Source organism: Ranitomeya imitator, chromosome 4 (assembly GCF_032444005.1).
Source record: "Ranitomeya imitator isolate aRanImi1 chromosome 4, aRanImi1.pri, whole genome shotgun sequence".
Taxonomy (NCBI): Eukaryota; Metazoa; Chordata; class Amphibia; order Anura; family Dendrobatidae; genus Ranitomeya; species Ranitomeya imitator.
Window position 1 is genome coordinate 569,182,408 of NC_091285.1, and position 23,480 is coordinate 569,205,887.

Below are 23,480 nucleotides of genomic sequence, written 5' to 3' on the forward strand. Positions count from 1 at the left end.
GATGCCTGTATGTTTCTAAACGCCTGCACGTTTCTAGAATACTTGCGGCCCCTGCTAGCCGACGGCTCCCATGTAGGATAGGGACCATGTATATTGGTCTGGTCCTGCGAGCACTCCAAACACAGAGGGTACACAGAGGGATTCAATCTCTTGGTCAGAGAACCATGGATTGGTCAGTGAAGAAGTCCACTGAGGGGAACTAGAGGATAAAGCTGGGTTCGGCGGCGGAGGGCTCCTCGGATTGATCAAGCGCCTTTAAGACCAGGGAATACTGGTCATGCACCTTTAAGACCAGGAAATACTGGTCATACGCCTTTAAGTACAGAGAATACTGGTCATGCGCCTTTAAGACCAGGGAACACTGGTCATGCACCTTTAAGACCAGGGAATACTGGTCATGCCCCTTTAAGACCAGGGAATACTGGTCATGCACCTTTAAGACCAGGGAATACTGGTCATGCACCTTTAAGACCAGGGAATACTGGTCATGCACCTTTAAGACCAGGGAATACTGGTCATGCACCTTTAAGACCAGGGAATACTGGTCATGCACCTTTAAGACCAGGGAATACTGGTCATGCACCTTTAAGACCAGAGAATACTGGTCATGCACCTTTAAGACCAGAGAATACTGGTCATGCACCTTTAAGACCAGGGAATACTGGTCATGCGCCTTTAAGACTGGGAATACTGGCCATATGCCTTTAAGACCAGGGAATACTGGTCATGTGCTGTTAAGACCAGGAAATAATGGTCATGTGCCTTTAAGACCAGGTACTTCCTTACCCGGGTACTGATGTAGAGTCGATGTGCCCCTTTAATGCAAAAATACTGTCACCCCAGTGTGAGCTGGCCGGGTGGACCAAGATGGCCACCGGGAGCTGCAGAGTTGATAAAATCTCGCAGAGAGCGAGAAGCGCCAATTTGGGGGGCGGAGCCACAGACACGATGTTGAATAGGCCTAAGCCGGGGCCTAAATTTCTGCAGCCGGCGGACGTCACCAGTGGGTCGTTCCAGGCAAGACTTCCAGGATGCGGCCTACAAATCGGCCGAAGCCGGGGACTAAATTTTTGCAGCCATCCAGAGCATTACCTCATTGAGGTGGGCCACAGGGAAGTGGCTGAGGCTGCCTGTCAACATGTGAATATCCCACTGAAGATGGATCCACTCACCATTGATGCGCGTCCCGGCATGGAGCAGCCGCGGATGTGGGTTTCAGCGCTGTTCTGTGCAGCGTGGACGGTGCAGGGATAAGCCTCAATCCATCATCCGTTTGTTAGGGAGGTGGAGAGGACCCGTCCGCCTCCTTGTGCCATCCGCCTTCACAGTGGTGGGGCAGTGGGGGCTGCTCGGACGCCATAGAGAGGGACCTCTGTACAGCCACGGAGTTCAGTCCGGGTGGACAGGGCCAGTTGTCCGGCATTAGGCCTGGCTCCAGGAGAGGATACATGGAGGCGACACTCCATGTGGTCGCCTGCTGCTGGTGTGGGGAGATCGGGACCGTGAAAGAACCGTCGCCCCGGAAGTGAGCTCAGGCATGGCTTCCCACGTCGCAGGAGAGGGTACGGGGAGGTATACTCGCCGTGCTCGCCTGTTGATGGTTCGGGGGAGATCGGACCTTGAAAGGAACCGTCGCCCCCTTCACTCCGTTAATTAAAAAATAAAAATTTACAGAAAAGTAAACAATAAAATAAAAACGTTGGGGTCTGAAACAGACCCAAGTGCCTCCTACAGACACTAAGCAAGAACTGGTTAGCTGAGAGCCAGCAGGAGGGTGTATACTGCAGGGGAGGAGCTAACTTTTTTTGTATCACTTAGTGTCAGCCTCTTATTGGCAGCAGCATACACCCACGGTCTGTGTCCCCCAATGAGGCGAAGGAGAAATGCAAGTATTTCCCAGAACCAACATGTCAGGAGTGATGACAGGTCCTCTTTGGACCACTTTACCTCCATGACGAATATTTCCATCGTGGAGTGAGTACAGGTGTATAGATCGTCCTCATGAACTAAGCCCTTTCCACACAGGAAAGGTGCTGACTATGTTATAGAACAGATTACTGCTTGTAAAAGCTTAAATGCCATTGTCAATCTTTGTCAGGAGCTTTTAAATGGAGTGATCTTACTGGGGCAAGCATATAGACACCCATTGTCCCTCCCTCCACAATGAGATCACGTGGTGCCTATGGCTTTCCAAGGAAGCGTGGGGTCTTCTGAAAGCCACTGTTCCTGACCTCTTACTACTCCAATAAGGTCCAGCCAGAAGGCTGGATTTCATAAGAGATTGTGACTTTTACTATATACTGCATTAGGCCGGTTTCACACGTCAATGGCTCCGGTACATGAGGTGACAGTTTCCTCACATACCGGAGACACTGACTCACGTAGACACATTAAAATCAATGTGTCTCTGCACATGTCAGCGTGTTTTCACGGACCGTGTGTCCGTTTGGAAAACACGGAGACATGTCAGTGTTCGTGGGAGCGCACGGATCACATGGACCCATTAAAGTCAATGGGTCAGTGTAAAACACGTACCGCACACGGATGTTGTCCGTGTGCAGTACGTGTGCCGTGCAGGAGACAGCGCTACTGTAAGCGCTGTCCCCGCCGCATGTGGTGCTGAAGCCGGAATTCATCCCTTCTTCCCAGCAGCATTCGCTGGAAAGAAGGAATGAATAATTTTTTTTCTTTTCCCTTAAAAATAAAGTTTTTGCATCCCCTCCCGCCTCCCATCCCCTGTGCGCCCCCCCCCCCCCATCCCCCCCTTGCCTGCCGGGAAATACTTACCCAGCTGCAGCCTGTGCTGTGTGAGCGGTCACGTGGTCCCGCTCATTACTGTGAGGAATATGCGGTGAGTATTTCCTGGCAAGCGGGGGGGGGCGCACAGGGAATTGGAGGCGGGAAGGGACGCAAAAACTTTTATTTTTAAGGGGAAAGAAAAAAAAAAAAAGATTATTCATTCCTTCTTTCTAGCGAACGCTGCTGGGAAGAAGGGATGAATACCGGCTTCAGCACCGCACGCAGGGGACAGCGCTTAACTGTAGCGCTGTCTCCTGCACGGTCCGTGTGGTCCTCAGTCGGCACACGGGCGGCACACGGCTGCCGCACGTGTTGCACTCTGATGTGCTACGTAAGCACACGGACACGGATAATTCCGGTACCGATTTTTCCGGTACCGGAATTATCTGGACATGTGGGACAGGCCTTAGAGATTGCAAGTTTAAGTTCCCTATGTAACTAAAAAAAAAGCGAAAAGTTAAAAGTTAACAAGAATAATAATTTCAAGATTAAAAAAAAACAAAGATCTGATTTAACTCTTTTTTCCCTTCCCCCATGACGGCACACCTGAGAGAGGGGATCCGCCCAGCCAGGACAGGAAACCCTACTGAAAATAAAAGGGCGGTACCTCTCCCTCGCTTCAGTTGGGTTTCCTGTCCTGACAGGGACCCTCTTACTGAACACGGCGGTTCACTTACCCAGGTCCCGTACCGGCGTGGAAGAACAGGCAGCACCTGTGCGTCGGGTTCGGGAGTCTGGAAGCGCGGTCCGCAGGTCCTACGGGTCTCTGCGTCCGAGCGGGCGTTGAGCAGCGTGGTCAGAGGGCTGGGTTCCCTTCCATGGCTGCCACGCCGCCCTCCCCTCTCTGCCGGCGTCCAGGTGCGGTGGACGCTTCCGGGTCGCTCGTCTGACGTCACGCGCAAGGCACGCTGGGAATGGGCGTGCCCGCGTGACGTCGGGGGTGGGCGCCGGATCCAAGATGGCGGCGCCCATGATGAGAACGCCGGCCGGTGAAAGGGAACTCCGGCGGCACGGCAGAGAGTGGGAGGGGGTTAATTTGGGCACCGAAGGAGGCGGGGAGTGCAGTGGTCCCCCCAAAAAAGGGGGTTAGACCACAGAAGACGCGCTCATGTCCATAAACTTCACCATGGAAGTAGGACAACAGGAGCAGCAGCAGCAGCAGCCGCCTTCACAGCAGCAGCAGCAGCAGCAAATGGAGCTCTCACCAGATGCCTTGCCGAGCCACCAGCATACCAAGAGCAGCCGCTCAAGTGTTAGAAACAGCAGTCGTTCTGTCCGGCAGGATTCGTCGGCGTCCAGGAAGGACGCTTCACGTGCATCTGTCCAGCCTCCAAAATCGGTACCCTTGATTGTCGGTAGTGGTGAGTGATCAACGTGAATGTCACCCTTATGGTAACAGGGTCCATTTTTGTCTGTTTTGATCACTAGGGGTCCAGGAAAGCGGTTGGTAAAACAAAGAACCGAGAGTGTGCCCTTTGTAGAAACCCGCTTGCAGTTCAGTGGCAGAAGGATCTCTGTGCTGACTGCATTACTAAAACCATACAAGAAGAGACCCCTAATTTTGCCACTAGCCTAAAAGCCATAATACAGGCTGAAATAAAAGACTCCTTGAAATTGGCCCTTAGCGAACCAAGAAGGAGAAGCCGTAAGGCGTCCACAGACTCAGATGCCTCTCAGAGACAGGGGAGTCATAAAACATCACGGTCTCCCTCTACCTCCTCGGCCTCTGTCCAGTCTTCAGATTCCTCCTCGGACAGTGATTCAGGAGGTTGTCCATGTTTCCCAACTGAGGACGTAGATAAATTGGTTAAAGCAGTTAGATCTGCAATGGGGCTTAAAGAGGAGAAGACACCTAGGTCTCTAGAACATGTCATGTTTGGTGGCCTAGAAGAGAAAAGGAAACGCACGTTTCCGGTTAATGCAAAAATAAAAGCATTAATTGACAAAGAGTGGAAAAAGCCCGAAAAAATGGGTTCCTTACCCTCTTCATCCAAAAGGAGATATCCTTTTGAGGATAAAGATTCCGAGTCCTGGGAGAAAATCCCTAAGATTGACGGGGCAGTAGCCAAATGTTTAAAAAGATCATCCCTTCCGTTAGAGGACTCTGGTGTTCTCAAAGACCCGCTTGATAAAAAAGCAGATAGTTTCCTGAGACACATCTGGGAAGCCTCAGCGGGGGGCCTTAAGCCGGTGATTGCGGGAACATGTACGGCCCGTGCCCTAATGGTCTGGCTACAACAGATAGAAGATCAGCTGAAAAACAAAGTACCCAGAACTGACATCCTTGCAAATATTTCTTTGCTACAAGGAGCAGCAGCTTTTTTGGCAGACTCTTCTGCGGATTCCGCAAAACTAACCGCAAGAGCCGCTGGTTTGTCCAACGCGGCAAGAAGAGCCCTTTGGCTCAAAGGCTGCCCGGGGGATTTGCCATCTAAACACAAACTGTGTTCTATTCCATGTGACGGCCAACTTCTCTTCGGGAAAAAACTTGAAGACATCCTGGAACATGCAGGAGATAAGAAGAAAGGTTTTCCCAACATCCCTAAAGATCCTAAAAAACCTTTTTTTCGGAGGAGAAGATATAATAGAGGTCGCCCCCCAGGGGAGAGGAAAAATTGGGACTTTAGAGATAAAAGAGGATCGGGCTATATGTTTAAAGGCCCCTCCACATCGGCAAAAAAATCCCCCCAATGACATTACGCCAGAAGTGGGAGGAAGACTCTCCCTCTTCTTTCCGGCCTGGGTAAATATCTCCCCCAGTATCTGGGTCACGAACATCATCAGAGACGGCCTAAAAATAAAATTCGTCTGTCCTCCCAGACGAAACTTCATAATAACTCCTCGTCGGAAGTCTCAGCAGGAACAATCTGCCCTAGAAACCGAGATCTTGGGACTTGTCCACAAAAAGGTTCTTCAGGAAGTCCCGGTTCAGGAAGAGGGAGACGGGTTTTACTCCCCCCTCTTCTTGATCCAAAAACCGGATGGTTCTTGGAGAACTATTATAAATCTAAGGAAGCTCAACCAATCCATAGAGAACTACACTTTCAAGATGGAGTTTATAAACACGACCATAAAACTTCTCTTCCAACACTGCTTCATGGCAGTAATAGACTTAAAGGATGCTTACTACCATATACCAATACATCAGGAATATCGGAAATACTTGAGAGTAGCTCTCTATATTCAAAATCAGGTAATGCATTATCAATATACAGCTCTTCCATTCGGCCTGTCTACAGCCCCCTGAGTTTTCACCAAAGTGATGGTGGAAGTAATGTCATACCTCCGGTCCCGGGATGTAGTAATTGTCCCATATCTGGACGATTTCCTGCTAATAGGGAGGTCAGAGTCCCACTGCACTCATCAAGTATCAGTGGTAACATCAACTCTAATGGAGCTGGGTTGGATAATAAACATCCCCAAATCCAGACTACTGCCAGTAAAAATACAGTCCTTCCTGGGGTTAATACTGGACTCCGAGCGTCAGCTCTGCCTCCTTCCACAAAACAAAGTGGACAAGATAATAAACCTGACCAGTACAGCAATACGTCAACCCGCAATGACTCTCAGAAAGGCGATGTCCCTTCTAGGCTCGTTAACATCGTGTATACCGGCAGTAGAATGGGCACAATTCCACCTAAGACATCTACAGTGGGAAGTTCTCTCAGCTCAAAGACTGTTAAGATGGCATTTAGAAGGAAATCTATGTCTCTCCCTGAGCGTAAGGGATTCCCTAGCTTGGTGGACTGTAGAACACCACCTGACAAAGGAGGTCCGGTGGAAAAATCCGGTCATAGACATCATCACGACCGACGCAAGCGGTACATTTTGGGGAGCTCATCTGAGATCTCACTCTGTACAAGGTACCTGGTCCATACGAGAAAAAAACTATGGATCAAACGAAAAAGAGCTATGGGCAGTGGAGAAAGCCCTAAGACATTTTCTCCCTTTACTCCAGGGTCGCCATACTCGAATCCTAACAGACAATCGAGCAGTGGTGGCGTATGTCAATCATCAGGGGGGAACGAGGTCCAAAGGCCTCATGAATGCGTCAAAACTCCTCTTCCAACTGGTGGAACAACACCTGTTATCTCTGTCGGCACTACACATCAGGGGCATAGAAAACACTCAAGCAGACTTCCTGAGTCGCAGAGGCTTAAGACAGGGGGAATGGTCCTTAAACCCCCAGATATTTCAGCAAATAGTCCAAGCCTGGGGCTCACCAGAAATAGACTTGTTTGCCAACTCACACAACAAAAAAGTCAGAAAGTTCTGCTCCTTAAATCCAAAAGAACATCCCTTCGCAGTAGATGCCCTACTAATACCTTGGAAGTTTTCTCTAGCCTACGCATTCCCCCCGATAGTGATGATCCCAGCTGTGATCCGGAAGATCAGAGAGGATCAGGCGAAAATTATCCTCATAGCTCCATTTTGGCCAAGGAGACCATGGTTCTCCCTTCTAAGGCAGATGTCGGTAACAGATCCATGGATTTTGCCAGAAATTCCGGACCTACTAACCCAGGGCCCAGTAACCCACTCTCAGGTGAAGGGCTTCCATCTGGCAGCCTGGAATTTGAGAGGGCGTTATTAAGTCGCCATGGATTCTCACCAGGATTAATCTCCACCCTGTTGAAAAGCAGAAAACCCATAACTTCTAGAATCTATGGTAGGACATGGAAAAAATTTCTTGACTTCCTGGGTGAACCATTGGGGGAGGTGGCTCCAGTGGGTCCTATCCTAGAATTTCTGCAAGCAGGATTACATCTTGGGTTAGCAACCAGCACCCTTAAAGTTCAGGTTTCAGCCTTGGGGGCCCTGTATAACTGTAATCTTGCCTTAAATAGATGGGTTTCACGATTCATAAAATCTTGCAGTAGATCTCGGCCGGTCGTTATCCCAAAAATCCCTCCTTGGGATCTAAATTTGGTCTTAGAAGCTCTAACTAAACACCCTTTCGAGCCCTTACAGGAGTTATCACCTAAGTTACTTACCCTTAAAACAGTTCTTCTAGTAGCCCTAACATCGGCACGTAGGGTAAGTGATTTGCAAGCCCTGTCAATATCCCCTCCTTATACTCAGGTTTTTGATGACAGGATCGTTCTAAGACCAGACCCGGCTTATCTCCCCAAGGTGGTTCAAAAGTTCCATAGGAGTCAAGAGATTACCTTACCATCTTTCTGTAGTAATCCCAAAAATCCAGGGGAACAAAAGTTCCACATGCTAGATGTGAGAAGATCTATGTTACAGTACATATCTATGACTAGTCAGTGGAGGAAAGACCAAACCCTATTCATAGCCTTTCAGGGTAGCAAAAGATGGTGTGGGGTAGCTAAAAGTACTATTGCTAGATGGATTAGGGAGGCCATTAGTTTATCCTACTCTGCGGGTGGCACTCCGGTTCCTGAAGGCATCAAGGCTCACTCTACCAGAGCCATGGCTACCTCCTGGGCGGAAAAGGCTGAGGTATCAATTGATCAAATTTGCAAGGCTGCTACCTGGTCCTCACCTTCAACTTTTTTCAAGCACTACCGGCTAGACCTTTCCTCCTCTGCTGACCTAACCTTTGGTAGAAGGGTACTCCAAGCGGTGGTCCCTCCCTAAGGTTTCATTCTACAAAAGTCTCTCAGGTGTGCCGTCATGGGGGAAGGGAAAACACCAGGGTTACTTACTGGTAACAGGTTTTTCCGGAACCCATGACGGCACCTGTATATTCCCCCCCTTTATCACCTTTTCGGTGTGCACTATTGATTTGGGTGCTTTTTTAGTCAATATGATGTGGTGTTGGATTGCCATGTGTACTAACCAGGGGGGCCTCTCATGCTCTGAAAACCAACTGAAGCGAGGGAGAGGTACCGCCCTTTTATTTTCAGTAGGGTTTCCTGTCCTGGCTGGGCGGATCCCCTCTCTCAGGTGTGCCGTCATGGGTTCCGGAAAAACCTGTTACCAGTAAGTAACCCTGGTGTTTCTTCCTTCTAAATAAAAAAAATGTATTGCTGCGTTCATAAAAATCTTATGTATCAAAATATAACATGAATTAACCCATAAGACGATAAAAAAATAAAACTGTCGGAATTGCTGTTTTTTGGTTGCCACACCTCTCCCCAAAAAAGTAATACAAAGTCCTTACACAGCTCCGTCAAAAGCAAAAAAAAAAGGGTCTTGGAATACAGTGACACAGACCATTCTGACCAATCAGATATGTTTTATGCCACTAAAGTAATATAAAAACTACTATTTTGGCATCCCTGTAATTAGTCCGGTTCACTATGTATTGATTTAGGCCTTCGCCGGATTTTTTTGGAGAGTCTGAAAACTATACATTTTTGGAAAGGTTATAGTATAAGCAATACGAAAAACAATGTTTCCATTTGCCCCGAGTCCCACGTGACCGCCATATTGGATTTGACAAAATGGCTGACGTAAAACCAATTTTCGTTAATATCTCAGCTTATAAATAACATAAAAATAAAATTTGACAGCTAAACATACATTTTAGGGCTAAGAAATGCAATATTACTAGTTGCAGATGTGTTTTAGATATTTACTACAGCAGTTTTTTATAATTAATTAGTATTGACATAATAATACATAATGACAGGAATCACATGTTTTTTTTTTCTTTTATTACAGGAGTTGAACATGACAGACAAACCACAAGCTACTGAAGTCACTTGTGAAGGTGAGGCACCTATCAACTGGAAGCTATGTATGCTCTGTCAGTCTTCCAATGGCAATGAGAAGTTGGTGCAAAATCCTCGGATACAGTCTTACCAGCGCGTTTTGGACATAGTAGCAGAGAGGGCAAGTTTACAAGATGGCAACTATGTTGATATCCATCGACGGATTAGCAACAGGAAAGACACAATCGCTACACATCAGGCAGTCTACCATCGAAGTTGTTACACAAATGCAATTAACAACGACCAAATACAACGAGCCCGGGACCGTTATGCACATGCATTAGCTACTGGTAGCCACATTACCAAGAAACGAGGATTAAAAAGAGGACGTGCTGAAATGGACGAATCAGGTTCATTAACATCTGACTCTTCATCACCATTCACGAGGTCACATACATGGCCACTGGATAAGGAAAAATGTTTCTTTTATCAGAACGCTGAGAATGAGAAGCTTTATAATGTGAGGACAGTCAACGCAGGGAAATCGTTGAAACAAGCTATTGAAACATCAGATAATTTAACACTGAAAACAAGACTGAACACATGCATTGCACCAGGGGATGCACATTCTATTGACGTCCGGTACCACAAAAGCTGTTGGACAAAGCATGTTTTTCATGGACAACGAGAACGTAGTACCAACAGAACAGACCACAAAGAACCCTTATTACAACGTGCAAGTCTGCTAGAGTTGATAAACCTAGTGGATATTCAAACACAGAACCAATCATATCTATCTATACAAGATATCGAAACCACTTATTTGAATATGCTTGGTATAGAAGGCGTGGAAAATCACAAACCTACATTCACTAGAAAGTGGCTCAAAGAAATTATCCTGAATGCAGATGAGACAGGTCAAAAGCTGTATGAAGACTATGTGTTGGCGCGAATCAATGGGGATGTTAGCCTATGGGCACCAGTAAAGAAGGAGAACAACAGGATGTTCATGTCGGCAAACAAGAAAACCACAGTAAAACTCCGAGACAAGACTGTTGATCTTAAGGAGACCAAGGACTTGTATGGAAGAATGATGGTTTTGGCAAGGTCCAACAGAGACATAAACCAGAAAGTGGCCATTGGGAACTACGAATTCACTCTGACCCCAAGAGCCTTTTTTGCTCCAGATGGTACAATGTTACCATGCCATGACAAATCGAAACTGATCAGTCTCCTTAACAAGTTGGTTATAGTAGAAACTCCACAGAAAGATCTGCAGCCAGAAGATAGGATGGACACAAGATCAGATGATCCAAGTCGCAAGATAGCCCTGGTAGATGGAATGGTTCTTCTGCAAAAGATGGCCAAGAAACCGGCAACACTAGTGACAGTCAAAGATCTCAGTTACTGCTTCAATGACAGGCTTATGTCTCTCACAGAAAATTACGATGAAATAATCCTTGTGTTTGATACGTATAGGGAAAATTCTCTCAAGGATGCTACCAGGGATAAAAGAAGAAAAGGAAAGGCACCAATTCAGTACCAGGTCAGAGATGAAACAAACATTAATCATATTCCAATGAACAGGTTCCTTTCACATGACAAGACAAAGGCTGACCTGACCAACTATCTTGCTGCAAAGACTCTAGAGTTCAACAGTTCATCACAAAAACTGGTCATCACTTGTTCTTCAGGGTGTACCAGGAGCAACAAAAACTTAGTTTTCGACGACAACAATCACGAAGAAGCAGACACACTGTTGATCTACCAAGCTGTCTTGGCAACACAACGAAACCCACCGGATGCAAGGATGGTTTTCTTCTCCCCTGATACCGATGTACTGGTGTTGGTCATAGCTAACTATGACCTCATGCTGAAGAATACATCGATTTCAATGGTCTCTGGGATGATCGAGATAGAGCCAATAAGGAGAGTCATAGGGGCAGACAGAGCAAAGGCTTTGACAGCCTTCCATGCATTCACTGGTGCTGACACAACTGGAAGGTTCTCTCGAATTGGCAAAGCAATCTGGCTGCAAGCTTACATGAACGCAACACCAGATGTAATCAGTTCTCTGCAGATGCTTTCGACTGAAAAAGAAGTGAGCAAAACTATGTTGTCAACTCTTGCTACCTTCGTATGTTTTGCTTACTCTCCAAAAGGCATTTTTATTAAGAATATTCCCGAACTGCGATGGCATCTATTTTGCAAGCATATGGCAGAAAGTGACAGGTTACCTCCTACACTCGGAGCTCTAAAACAACATGTCCTCAGAGTCCATATCCAAGCCAGAGTGTGGGGACAAGCTAACATTGCTTTGCAGGATTCTCAGCTGGATCCCGAGAAGAATGGCTATCACAAAGGGTTGGATGGACAGTTGAAACCAACCATGACAGATGTTCTTCCAGCTCCAAAAGCAATAATCGAGATGATTAGTTGTCAATGCAAACATGACTGTTCTTCTTCAAGGTGTTCGTGCCGAAAAAATAACTTATCCTGTACCGATCTTTGTCAGTGTGACAGCGAGTGTATGAATGACGAGGACACTCAGACCAAATATGAAACTGATGATGACAGTGATGGTGGCGATATGTAAAGACACTCTGGTTGTTCAAAAGTTAAAAACATTAACTCTCTGCTTTTCGAGTTCGAAAATTTGTTCAAATATAAACCGATACAATTTGTAGTCGTATATAGAGTATTTATTTGGATACCACTGCATTTCTTAGTACTCAAAATGTATGTTTAGCTGTCAAAATTTAAGTTTTACGTTACTTACAAGCTGAGATATTAACAAAAATCGATGTAAATCAGCCATTTTGTAAAATCCAAGATGGCGGCCACTTAGGACTCGGGGCAAATGGAAACATTGTTTTTCTTATTGCTTATACCATAGCCTTTCCAAAAATGTACATATTTGAAACTCTCCAGAAAATTCCGGCGAAATTACATAGTGAACTGGGCTAAATCATGCTGACCTGGAAAATCATGTTACCAAGTCATTTTTACTACACAATGAATGCTGAAAAAAGAAGCCCAAAAAATAATTGCGGAATTGGTGTTTTTTTCTTTCCCCATTTCATCCCACTTGGATTTTTTACATGTAATTTTCTATGTGGTGAAACAGTATGGATAAGTTTATGGAAAAATAAAAATACTGCTGCTTTTGGAAGAAGGGAAGGAAAAAAACAAAATGGCAAAAAAAAAAGAAAAAAGAAAAATTACCTTAAAAGAAAATACAAAATAGGTTGCACTCTATCGTGCCAAAGCATGTCTAATATGAAATACATGAAATATGAATAACAAACTGGCTTTTGAACATTAGGCAAATATTTGAGAGACGCTTTGCACAAAATTTGATCAAATAGAGTGAGCCCATCAACCATCGTCAAGGTGGTCTCATAAAAATAGATCGATAGATAAGAGTTAGACAGAGATAGAGTGCAACCTATTTTGTATATGGAGGTAGCTGCTCCTGGTATGCACCTATTCACACTAGTTTGGATGTGCCAGTCATTATTCTGTCATTTCTATGTTGGCTTACTGACTGAGCACTCCTTTCTTCACCATCTGGTTTTTAATTACATCTAATCACACTTGGTTCCGGCCAACCCATATGTAGGTTTTGCTGACAGAGGTGCCCACATTCACCCAGGCATACAGACATTGGCCTTCGGTAAGTGTTCACATTTGGACAGGGAGGTCAGGGACCCATCAGTTTTTATGAGACCACCCTGACGATGGTTGATGGGCTCACACTATTTGATCAAATTTTGTGCAAAGCGTCTCTCAAATATTTTCCTAATGTTCAAAAGCCATTTTGCTATTCATATTTCATGTATTTCATATTAGACATGCTTTGGCACAATAGAGTGCAACTTATTTTGTATTTTGTGTATGGAGGTAGCTGCTCCTGGTATGCATCTATTTACACTAGTTTGGATCTGCCAGTCATTTTTCTGTCATTTCTTTTCCTTAAAAGGTTATGATAGACTGATCAGAAACAAACAGTGCAGCCTGAAAAGTAAAACTGAAATACCTAAGTATAAGTTGTCTTAGCTGGCAGGGTGTTTTCAAACTGCAAGTAAATGTAAAAAAAAAATAAAAGACTTAGATGACCTAAGTTGTCCAGACACATTCGAAAAAATCTGGCAGAATCCAGCGGATTGGCTTATGAATGATGTAACATATATACTTCTAGACAATCCCCAGAGATCTGCTGTCAGGTTAGAAAACAATAGGATATGTCAAATTTCAACATGCCTGGAGATAAGTTTTTGCCAAAGATGCCAGCAGCAGTTTTTCTCCCTCTCCCTATGGAAATAAGCTTGTAGGTTCGGCTGATAGGAGAGTGATCATAGAGAAGCTGAATGAAATAGCTGCAAACCAAGAACTACATTACATGTATTCAACACTGCTCACAAAACCATAACATTATTTGCACTAAATATTTTTTCATTAATGTCCACAAATGTGTCATAAGACTGGAGGGGGTTATTAAACATGACAACATCTGTGCTACTTACTTACCCATTCCCTTGGTGTGGTTGAAGTCCCCTTTCACAACTTTGCAGGTTTTACCATCCCCATTGCAGACCCCACAACGATCTTCTTTGGCAGCAGAACCAATAATTCCATCACAGCCAATTTTCTAAAAAGAAAGATAAACTTTTACAAATGTTTCTTACTTTGGAAGGTACACAAGGAATGACATCCAGTTGAAAAGGAGTATTTTAAGTTCAGAGTATTCGTGGCTGATGGCTCGGGTGTTAAACACTATCTACAGTGGCATGTAAAAGTTTGGGCACCCCTGGTCAAAATTATTGTGAACAGTTAAGCAAGTTGAAGATGAAATGATCTCTGTAAGGCTTCTTTTACACTTGCCATGTTTTTTGCGGCCCGTTATTGCAAGCCTTTTTTGCGGGCTGTATCACCGCAATTTCCAAGGTTTGCCGTACTAACGGACCGAAAAAACTTGTAGATCGCTGTTTTTCAGGTTCCCAATACTATAGCAAAAGTATTGGTAAAAAAACGGTGGTCCGCAAAACCGGAAGTCACAGCGCACCGCAAAAACAACCTTCCATTGTTTTTGCAGCCCCATTGATTTACAATGGGGGCCGTGTCCGTAAGCCATGAAAAAGATCGAGCAGGCTCGATCTTTTTTCAAAGTCGTAAATACAGCCCTCATCTGAGCACACATCTCCAAGGGTGTCCAAATTTTTGCATAAACCCAACTTGCATAACTGTTCACAACAGTAATTATGAAAAGGGGTGCCCAAACCTTTACATGTCACTGTATTTGGTTACTTAATCCTTAGGGTATGTTCACACTGGCGTTTTTGCTGCTTTTTTTCTGCAGCAAAACCTGATTTCTTGGCAGGAAAGAAGCTGTGGCAAAAACGCATGTTTTGGTGCATTTTTGTTGCAGTGTTTCATGCACTTTGGGGGTTAACTTGTGTCTCATTTTGCATGCTAATAAAGTTGAGTGCCCCCACAGAAAAGAAAAATACCTCTAGATCCTTTGAAAAGCGGTCAATTCAGCAGCCGCATACAGTAAAATCAAAGCCTGACAGGATAGATGAGCGAATATACTCGTTATTCGAGATTTCCCGAGCACGCTCGGGTGTCCTCCGAGTATTTTTTAGTGCTCGGAAATTTAGTTTTTATTGCTGCAGCTGAATGATTTACATCTCTTAGCCAGCTTGATTACATGTGGGGATTCCCTAGCAACCAGGCAACCCCCACATGTACCTATGCTGGAAAACAGATATAAATAATTCAGCTGCGGCAATGAAAACTAAATTTCCGAGCATTAAAAAATACTCAGAAGACACCCGAGCGTGCTCGGGAAATCTCGAGTAACGAGTATATTCGCTCATCACTAATCGATATAAAGAGGCTAGTGACACACATTCTCTCTCTCTCTCTCTATATATATATATGTATATGTATATGTGTGTATATATATATATATACACATTATATATATATATATATATATATATATATATATATATATATATATATATATATATATATATATATATATATATATATATATATATATATAACACACACACCGTATTTTTCAGACTATAAGACACACCGGACCATAAGATGCACCCCAAACTTTCATAAGGTAAATAGGGAAAAAAAATGAATGTGTCAAATGGGGTCTGTCTTACAGTCAATAAGACACCCCCATTACTAATCTCATAGTCATATTGCATAAGAACACTTACACCCAGAATACAGTCATTTTAATTGAAAAAATGACAAAGACTCCTTTAATAAATCTTAATTATACCATACTTACCGCATCGCCCATTCCACCGACGCCATTGTCCCCTGCAAGAGAATTAAAATAAACAATATCCCTCAGCTCTCCGTAGTTCTATCCCACGCTGTAATCGATGTCTGGGGTTAAACAGTTTTCAACCTGGACGGTGCCAAGATGCGACCGTCCAAACTGAGAACAACTGGTGAATGAGCTATTGGTGATGTCTCTAAGGCTGCGTTCCAGGCTAAACTGCAGTGACCTTGGTGAGATTCCCACTAGCAACGTGAGAAAGTCACACGATGCAGAAGCGAGTTCACCGCGGTTCACTGGGAGAATTTCACTGCGGTGAATTTGAACTGCAGTGAACGCGCCTCTGCACTGTGAGACTTTCTTACATTGCTAGCAGGTATCTCACTGAGGTCCCCGCACTTCAGTCTGGCTGGGAACGCAGCCTCAGTGACCTGCAGTAACCTCGATGACATCACTGCTAGTCACTGATGCTGCGCCCGCAGCAGCTTATTCGCCAGTGGTTTTTAGCCTAGTTGGTCACATCCAGGTTGAAAACTGTTTATCACCCAAACATGGATTATGGCCTGGGACAGAACGATGGTGAGGTGAGGAATACGGTTTTTCTATTTTAGTTTTATTACAGGAACCGAGGGATTCAGTGGAATTAGGCGTTAGGCGAGTATAACTGTATTTGTTATTTTTAAATAAAAACTAAAAGTGTGTTTTGTTTTATTTCAAATAAAAGACTTTATTCTGGTTGTGTCTTTATTTACCATATAACTATAGGATTAGTAATGGATAGGCGTCTTGTAGATGACTCTCCATTACTAATCCTTGGGCTTGATGTCACCGGACAATACAAAGGTGATAGCAACCCCACAAATATGAACCTCACTTTCCACCGCTACAAGGCAAGTGGGAAGAGCCGGGCAAAGTGCCAGACTTGGTGCATCTAATAGATGTGCTTTTTACTGGGTGGCTGCGGGCTGCCAATATCCATGGCCCCTTACCAGCTTGACAATACCAGCCCCCAGCTGTCTGCTTTAGTAAGGCTGGTTGTCAAAAATGGGAGGACCCCACAAGGTTTTTTTTTTTTCTTGTTACTTAACATATAAAAATATGGCGTGGGGAACCCTCTATCCTTGATAACCAGCTTTGCTAATGCTGACAGCTGAAGGTTGCCCCCAGCTGTGAGTTTTGCGTGACTGGTTATAAAAAAATACAGGTCTAAGGGGTAAGGTTTCTCTTTCTGGAGAGTGACATCCACAAGGAGAAACCTTACACCTTAGACTGCAGTCCAGAGCCTCTCACCTAGCCAAATTAGTTCTCATGCTTCGCACTGACGAGGGCCAACAGCCCGAAACATCTCGTCTGTGAATTGAGATACTGATTTGGCTTTTATCCTAAGTCATATTGCATGACTCATTAAAGGGTTGATTGTGACTTGTAGGATCGCTACTTCCAACACGTGGCACTATAGAGTCCTCTTTTTCTCTGAAGAGGAAATTTACATACACAAATATAGGGGAACCCATGCAGGGTTATTTTTTCCTTTAAATAATTTATTTACAGTGCAAAGCGGCTGATGAATACTCCCATCAGCCACTCCTGCTCTCACTGTTATTAGCGGCAGCAGGCATCGGCTGATGGGAGCAGTAGTCGCATCAGCTTACACCAGTGACTGGAGGTAAACTTTATACCTCTGATCACAGCTGAGCGCTCATGCTGTCTTTTGACAGCGTGGGAATCGTGGCTGTCTGACCAGCGGTGATGATTTCTCCGCTGATCAGAAGCACATGACAGCGTGGCAAACACAGTATGTTCGGGCCCGCCATTCAAGTGAATGAGGTTCAGTTCCCCTGCTCAGTGTCTCTCCTGGATGACAGGCTGCTTTGTTCGCATCACGCAACCATGCAGAGGTGACTGAGGTCATATTCTGCTGTCCTTGACTTCTCTGCATTTTTGCAGCGTTGGTTCACCATCTATTCAAGTCAATGGGTGAAAAAAGCTGCAAAAACGCTGAAAGAAGTGATATGTTCAATGTAAAAAAAAAAAACGAAGCAAAAAGTAATAAATCCTGATGACAAAATAACCAATGTGTGTGAATGAGAATTCTAAAATCTCATAGGCTTTGCTGGAACGGTAAAAAGCAGCTGAAAATTAGCATAATAAAAATGCAGCAAAAACGTCCAGTGTGAACATACCCTTATCTGGAACGTGTGTGTCTATTCAACAGTGTTTATAAAAAAAGATGAAGAAATTAAATAATTTTGCTATTATTTCAGTTCTATTTAGCTGTTCCTAAGACAGAATTCATGTGGAGAACAGAACTATTACAGAATAGATCCAAACAGAAGCAGAAGAGGCCTATTGACTATAATAGGCTCCATCTTGTTTCTGTTTGGTTTCCGTTTTGTGAAAGGAATAAAAAACTGCACCATGCGGAAAATTTTGTTCCGTATGTCACATTAATTCAACCTCTGTTTCCGTAATAGAAAAGAGAAATGGGACTAAAATACAGATGTTAACAGAACCTAATTATTATTATTTGTATTTTGAAGGGGTTATTGACCCTTTATACAGAGAAAAGTAGGAAAGCAAATGAAACGAGAATAGAAGGCATAATAAGACATTACAAATTAGATTGCTGAAATGAGAGCAAACGAAAAACAAATAAAATAGTAATAGTATAAAAGCAGGAAGAAATTAGGTCCATGGCTTTGAAATGAGTCACTGTTATATCATTTAGAATATGAGGATATCATTAGGTATAACTATAACCTATGATAGAGCAAAACCAACAACTCTGCAACCCAACAAAAAAAGCTATATAGCAAGAAGGGAATTCTGGAGAGCATATTACGCCAGACCCCAACTCGACAAGGGCAAAAACACCTGTTTGGCCCATTGGTTCGGTACACACAAATAATCTCATATCCTCCACGTTTTGGATCCATGGTACGCAGGTCTTCTCAAACAAGGTAGTCTTATTGAAGAAGGATGCTAGAAATCATCTCATTAAAGTGAACCTGTCACCAGGTTTGGTCGATAAGAGATACGGCCATCACCTTTCAGGGTTGATATACAGCATTCTATAATGCTACACATATGCCCCCAACCCGACCTAGAAGAACTGAAAAATAACTTTTACTAACTATACTATATAACTATACTCATTATACTCACCTGCGAGGTGGTACAGTCCGATGAGTGTCGCTCTTCTTGGTCCGTTACCTCCCTTTTTCTTGCGATGCCGCCCTCCTGCTTGCTTCATGTGGATGATGAGTCTCCTTGGCACCGTGCTCCAGTGCAGGCGTACTTCTCTGCCCTGTTGAGGGTAGAGCAAAGTACTGCAGTGCACAGGTGCCAGGAAAGGTCAAAGAGCCCCATGTGCACTGCGAATGTGCACTGCAGTACTTTGCTCTGCCCTCGACAGGGCACAGCAAATAAATCAAACCATAGATGTCCATAAACTAAATTATGTGTAATAATGAGAAATGACACAAGAATAAGAGGTGCAAAAAGCCATGGAATGTCATGACACCAGCTGAAATCTATCAGTAATTAGAAAGCAATCCTGCCACTTACTGATAAATAATGTCGGCTGGTTCAACTGATGGCCTATGGAAAGGTGTCATTACAAATGTGCCATACAAGAAACATCTCATGATGGGTAAAACCAGTGAGCTGTCTCAAGACCTTCACAACTTTATTAATTATTGCAAAACCTACTGATGGCGTTGGTTTCAGAATAATTTCTAAACTACTGAAGGTTCCAGTGAGAACTGATGGAGCCATAAACAAGAAGTGGAAAGAAGATAATTTAAACATAAATCGTCCACAACACGATGCTTCCAGCAATATTTTAGATAATAATTATCAGAACAGTTGTTCAAGAGTCAAGGAAAACGAGTGGAGCGCTACAGAAAGACCTGGAATCAGCAGGTACAATTGTTTCAAAGAAAACTTTAAGTATGCCCTTGTATGCACACTCACCATGCAAGACTCCACTGCTGAACAAAAACCATGGTCAAATGCTTTTAAAGTTTGCTCAACAACATTTAGACAAGCCAGTGAAATACTGGGAGAATATAGTCTGGTCAGATGAGATTAAAATGGAACTCTTTGTATGCCATAATACACACTATGTTTGAAGGCCACAATACACTGCATATCACCCCAAAAACACCATACCAAGAGTGAAGTTTGGAGGTGGGAACATCATTGGGTGGTGCAGATTTTCAGCATACGGCACTGGTAAATTTCATGTAATTGAAGGAAGGATGTATATACAGTGCCTACAAGTGGTATTCAACCCCCTGCAGATTTAGCAGGTTTACACATTTGGAATTAACTTGGCATTTTGACATTTGGACTGTAGATCAGCCTGGAAGTGTGAAATGCACTGCAGCAAAAAAGAATGTTATTTCTTTGTTTATTTTTTATAAAAATTGTGAAAAGTCTTTTCTGAGGGTCATTTATTATTCAACCCCTCAACCCACCAGAATTCTGTTTGGTTCCCCTAAAGTATTAAGAAGTAGTTCAGGCACAAAGAACAATGAGCTTCACATGTTTGGATTAATTATCTCTTTTTCCAGCCTTTTCTGACTATTTAAGACCCTCCCCAAACTTGTGAACAGCACTCATACATGGTCAACATGGGAAAGACAAAGGAGCATTCCAAGGCCATCAGAGACAAGATCGTGGAGGGTCACAAGGCTGGCAAGGGGTACAAAACCCTTTCCAAGGAGTTGGGCCTACCTGTCTCCACTGTTGGGAGCATCATCCGGAAGTGGAAGGCTTATGGAACTACTGTTAGCCTTCCACGGCCTGGACAGCCTTTGAAAGTTTCCTCCCGTGCCAAGGCCAGGCTTGTCCGAAGAGTCAAGGCTAACCCAAGGACAACAAGGAAGGAGCTCCGGGAAGATCTCATGGCAGTGGGGACATTGGTTTCAGTCAATACCATAAGTAACGTACTCCACTGCAATGGTCTCCGTTCCAGACGAGCCCGTAAGGTACCTTTACTTTCAAAGCGTCATGTCAAGGCTCGTCTACAGTTTGCTCATGATCACTTGGAGGACTCTGAGACTGACTGGTTCAAGGTTCTCTGGTCTGATGAGACCAAGATCGAGATCTTTGGTGCCAACCACACACGTGACGTTTGGAGACTGGATGGCACTGCATATGACCCCAAGAATACCATCCCTACAGTCAGGCATGGTGGTGGCAGCATCATGCTGTGGGGCTGTTTCCCAGCCAAGGGGCCTGGCCATCTGGTCCGCATCCATGGGAAGATGGATAGCATGGCCTACCTGGAGATTTTGGCCAAGAACCTCCGCTCCTCCATCAAGGATCTTAAGATGGGTCGTCATTTCATCTTCCAACAAGACAATGACCCAAAGCACACAGCCAAGAAAACCAAGGCCTGGTTCAAGAGGCAAAAAATCAAGGTGTTGCAGTGGCCTAGTCAGTCTCCTGACCTTAACCCAAATGAAAACTTGTGGAAGGAGCTCAAGATTAAAGTCCACATGAGACAGCCAAAGAACCTAGATAACTTGGAGAAGATCTGCATGGAGGAGTGGGCCAAGATAACTCCAGAGACCTGTGCCGGCCTGATCAGGTCTTATAAAAGACGATTATTAGCTGTAATTGCAAACAAAGGTTATTCCACAAAATATTAAACCTAGGGGTTGAATAATAATTGACCCACACTTTTATGTTTAAAATTTATAAAAATTTAACTGAGCAACAAAACTTTTTGGTTTTTAAGATTTATGCATCTGTTAATAAATCCTGCTCTTGTTTGAAGTTTGAAGGCTCTAACTTATTTGCATCTTATTAAACCTGCTAAATCTGCAGGGGGTTGAATACTACTTGTAGGCACTGTACAACTGTACAGAGTCACTCTTGATAAAAATCTGCTGCCATCTACCAGGATGATGGAGGTGAAACGAGGGTGGACATTTCAGCAAGACAATGATCCCAAACACACAGCCAAATAAACTCTCAATTGGTTTCAGAGAAAGAAAATAAAGCTGCTGGAATGGCCCAGCCGATCACCTGACCTGAATCCAGTAGAAAATTTATAGAAGGAACTAAAGCTCAGAGTTCATAGAAGGAGCTCCCAGAACCTTCAGAATTTCAAGAGTGTTTGTGTAGAAGAATAAACCAAAATCAAAGCACTGCAGTGCTCAGGCACTGGGAAAGGTCAAAGAGCCCCGGCACCTGCACGCAGCAGTACTTTAATCTGCCATCAACAGAGCAGAGAAGTACACATCCACAGGAGCGCGATGTCAAGGAGACTTTTGTGGATGCCAAAGGGACGAGTCATCCACAGGAACCAAAAAGGAGGATGGCATCGGAAAAAGATGGGAGGCAACGGACCAAGAAGAGTGACACCTTTCGGACCAGAACATCCTGCCCCGCAGGGGAGTATAATAAGTTTTTTTTCTTCTTTTACAGGTCAGGTTGGAGCTTATATAAAGCATTATCGAATGCTGTATATCAGCCCTGAAAGGTGGTGACAGTAACTCATATTGGCCAAAGCTGGTCAAAAGTTCCCTTTAACCTTATTATTATTAATACTATTGTTTCATATAGTACTAGAAGGCTAGAAAGACTAGCAAAGGTGTTGACATCACAAATGTCACAATGCATGATGGCTTAGACAAGCCCAGGAACGCAGCGGCACTTAATGAGTAACTAATTTTAATTTTTATTCTATAAATCAATAGTTCACATGAAAATAAACAACCTTGTAATATATCTTATAAGAGAAAGCTGCTTCTTATGAGTATTCCCATTCTAATGATTGGGAATTCCGCCCACTTCTGCACCGACAATAGCACTCACCAGGGCCCTGTTCAGATGCAGGTCCCAGAAGTAACTCAGTGACCCTTTTATTTTGAGGATCAATGGAGAAATTGGTAGCGGAATTGTCACCAGTCAGAAAATTATGGAATTTCCTAGCAATATACCATCACTTCCTATAGAGTAAAAACTTTAGATTGTTGATGACATACTTGATATGTTATACTCTGAATTATGTAACATTTTATGCTGCCAAATATCCTTTGGCTGCCCTGCTTTACCCATGTTACTATTTTCATTCTCTTCATAATGCAGGGTATTCATTGGGCTTTTTAAATGAAAACCAAAATGTCTGGCGTTGCAACAAACAAGGTCACAAATGAAAAGATGGCCTTGTGATTTATGGCTCTGTGGTCTATAAACAGTTCCAGCTGCCAGCTGTCAGAAGAATATAAAAAAATTAAGAAAATAAGCTTAAAATGTCAATTTTTAAATGTGGATTTTATGTATATCGCTAAGAAGTATAGGAGGTAATGAGGTAACAGCACAGTGCTCAGGGACAGAGGTGGTCTCCCCTTAATACTAATTTAATAATGAAGCTGGGCAAGAGGGAAGAGCTGAGTACAATATGAGAGAAGGTGACCCCATCACTCCATAATACTGTAAGTACACAGAGGAGAATTGGGAAATGGAGGTTAAATGTTACTGTAATCAAGGTGTATAAAGTGGGGCCTCACAAGGATTCATGTCAATGAATAGTCAAAGCTTAACTGCAACTATTAACCCATTTCCCTCAGAGACCAACACTCATGCAGTCTACTGTGACGGTATATGGGGATGTACTATAAATCTGATCACCTTTTACAGGCACCACCAGGAGATTACAGGTTAAAACAATGGCAGCAGGGGAGTAATATCTGGAATTAGGCGCAACAATGTCGGCCCAGTTACTGTGGTTTTAC

The 23,480-nt window shown here is 43.9% G+C and overlaps 1 protein-coding gene across 2 annotated transcripts in view; it reads right to left on the reverse strand.

The window, feature by feature from the left end:
- ADAMTS17 (ADAM metallopeptidase with thrombospondin type 1 motif 17) overlaps positions 1-23,480 on the reverse strand; it is a 434,783-nt gene that overhangs the window by 115,774 nt on the left and 295,529 nt on the right. For both annotated transcript variants that reach the window (XM_069766309.1, XM_069766308.1), the window contains exon 15: positions 13,950-14,070. In XM_069766309.1, the coding sequence (XP_069622410.1) occupies positions 13,950-14,070 (121 nt within the window). The remainder of the gene's footprint in view (positions 1-13,949; positions 14,071-23,480) is intronic.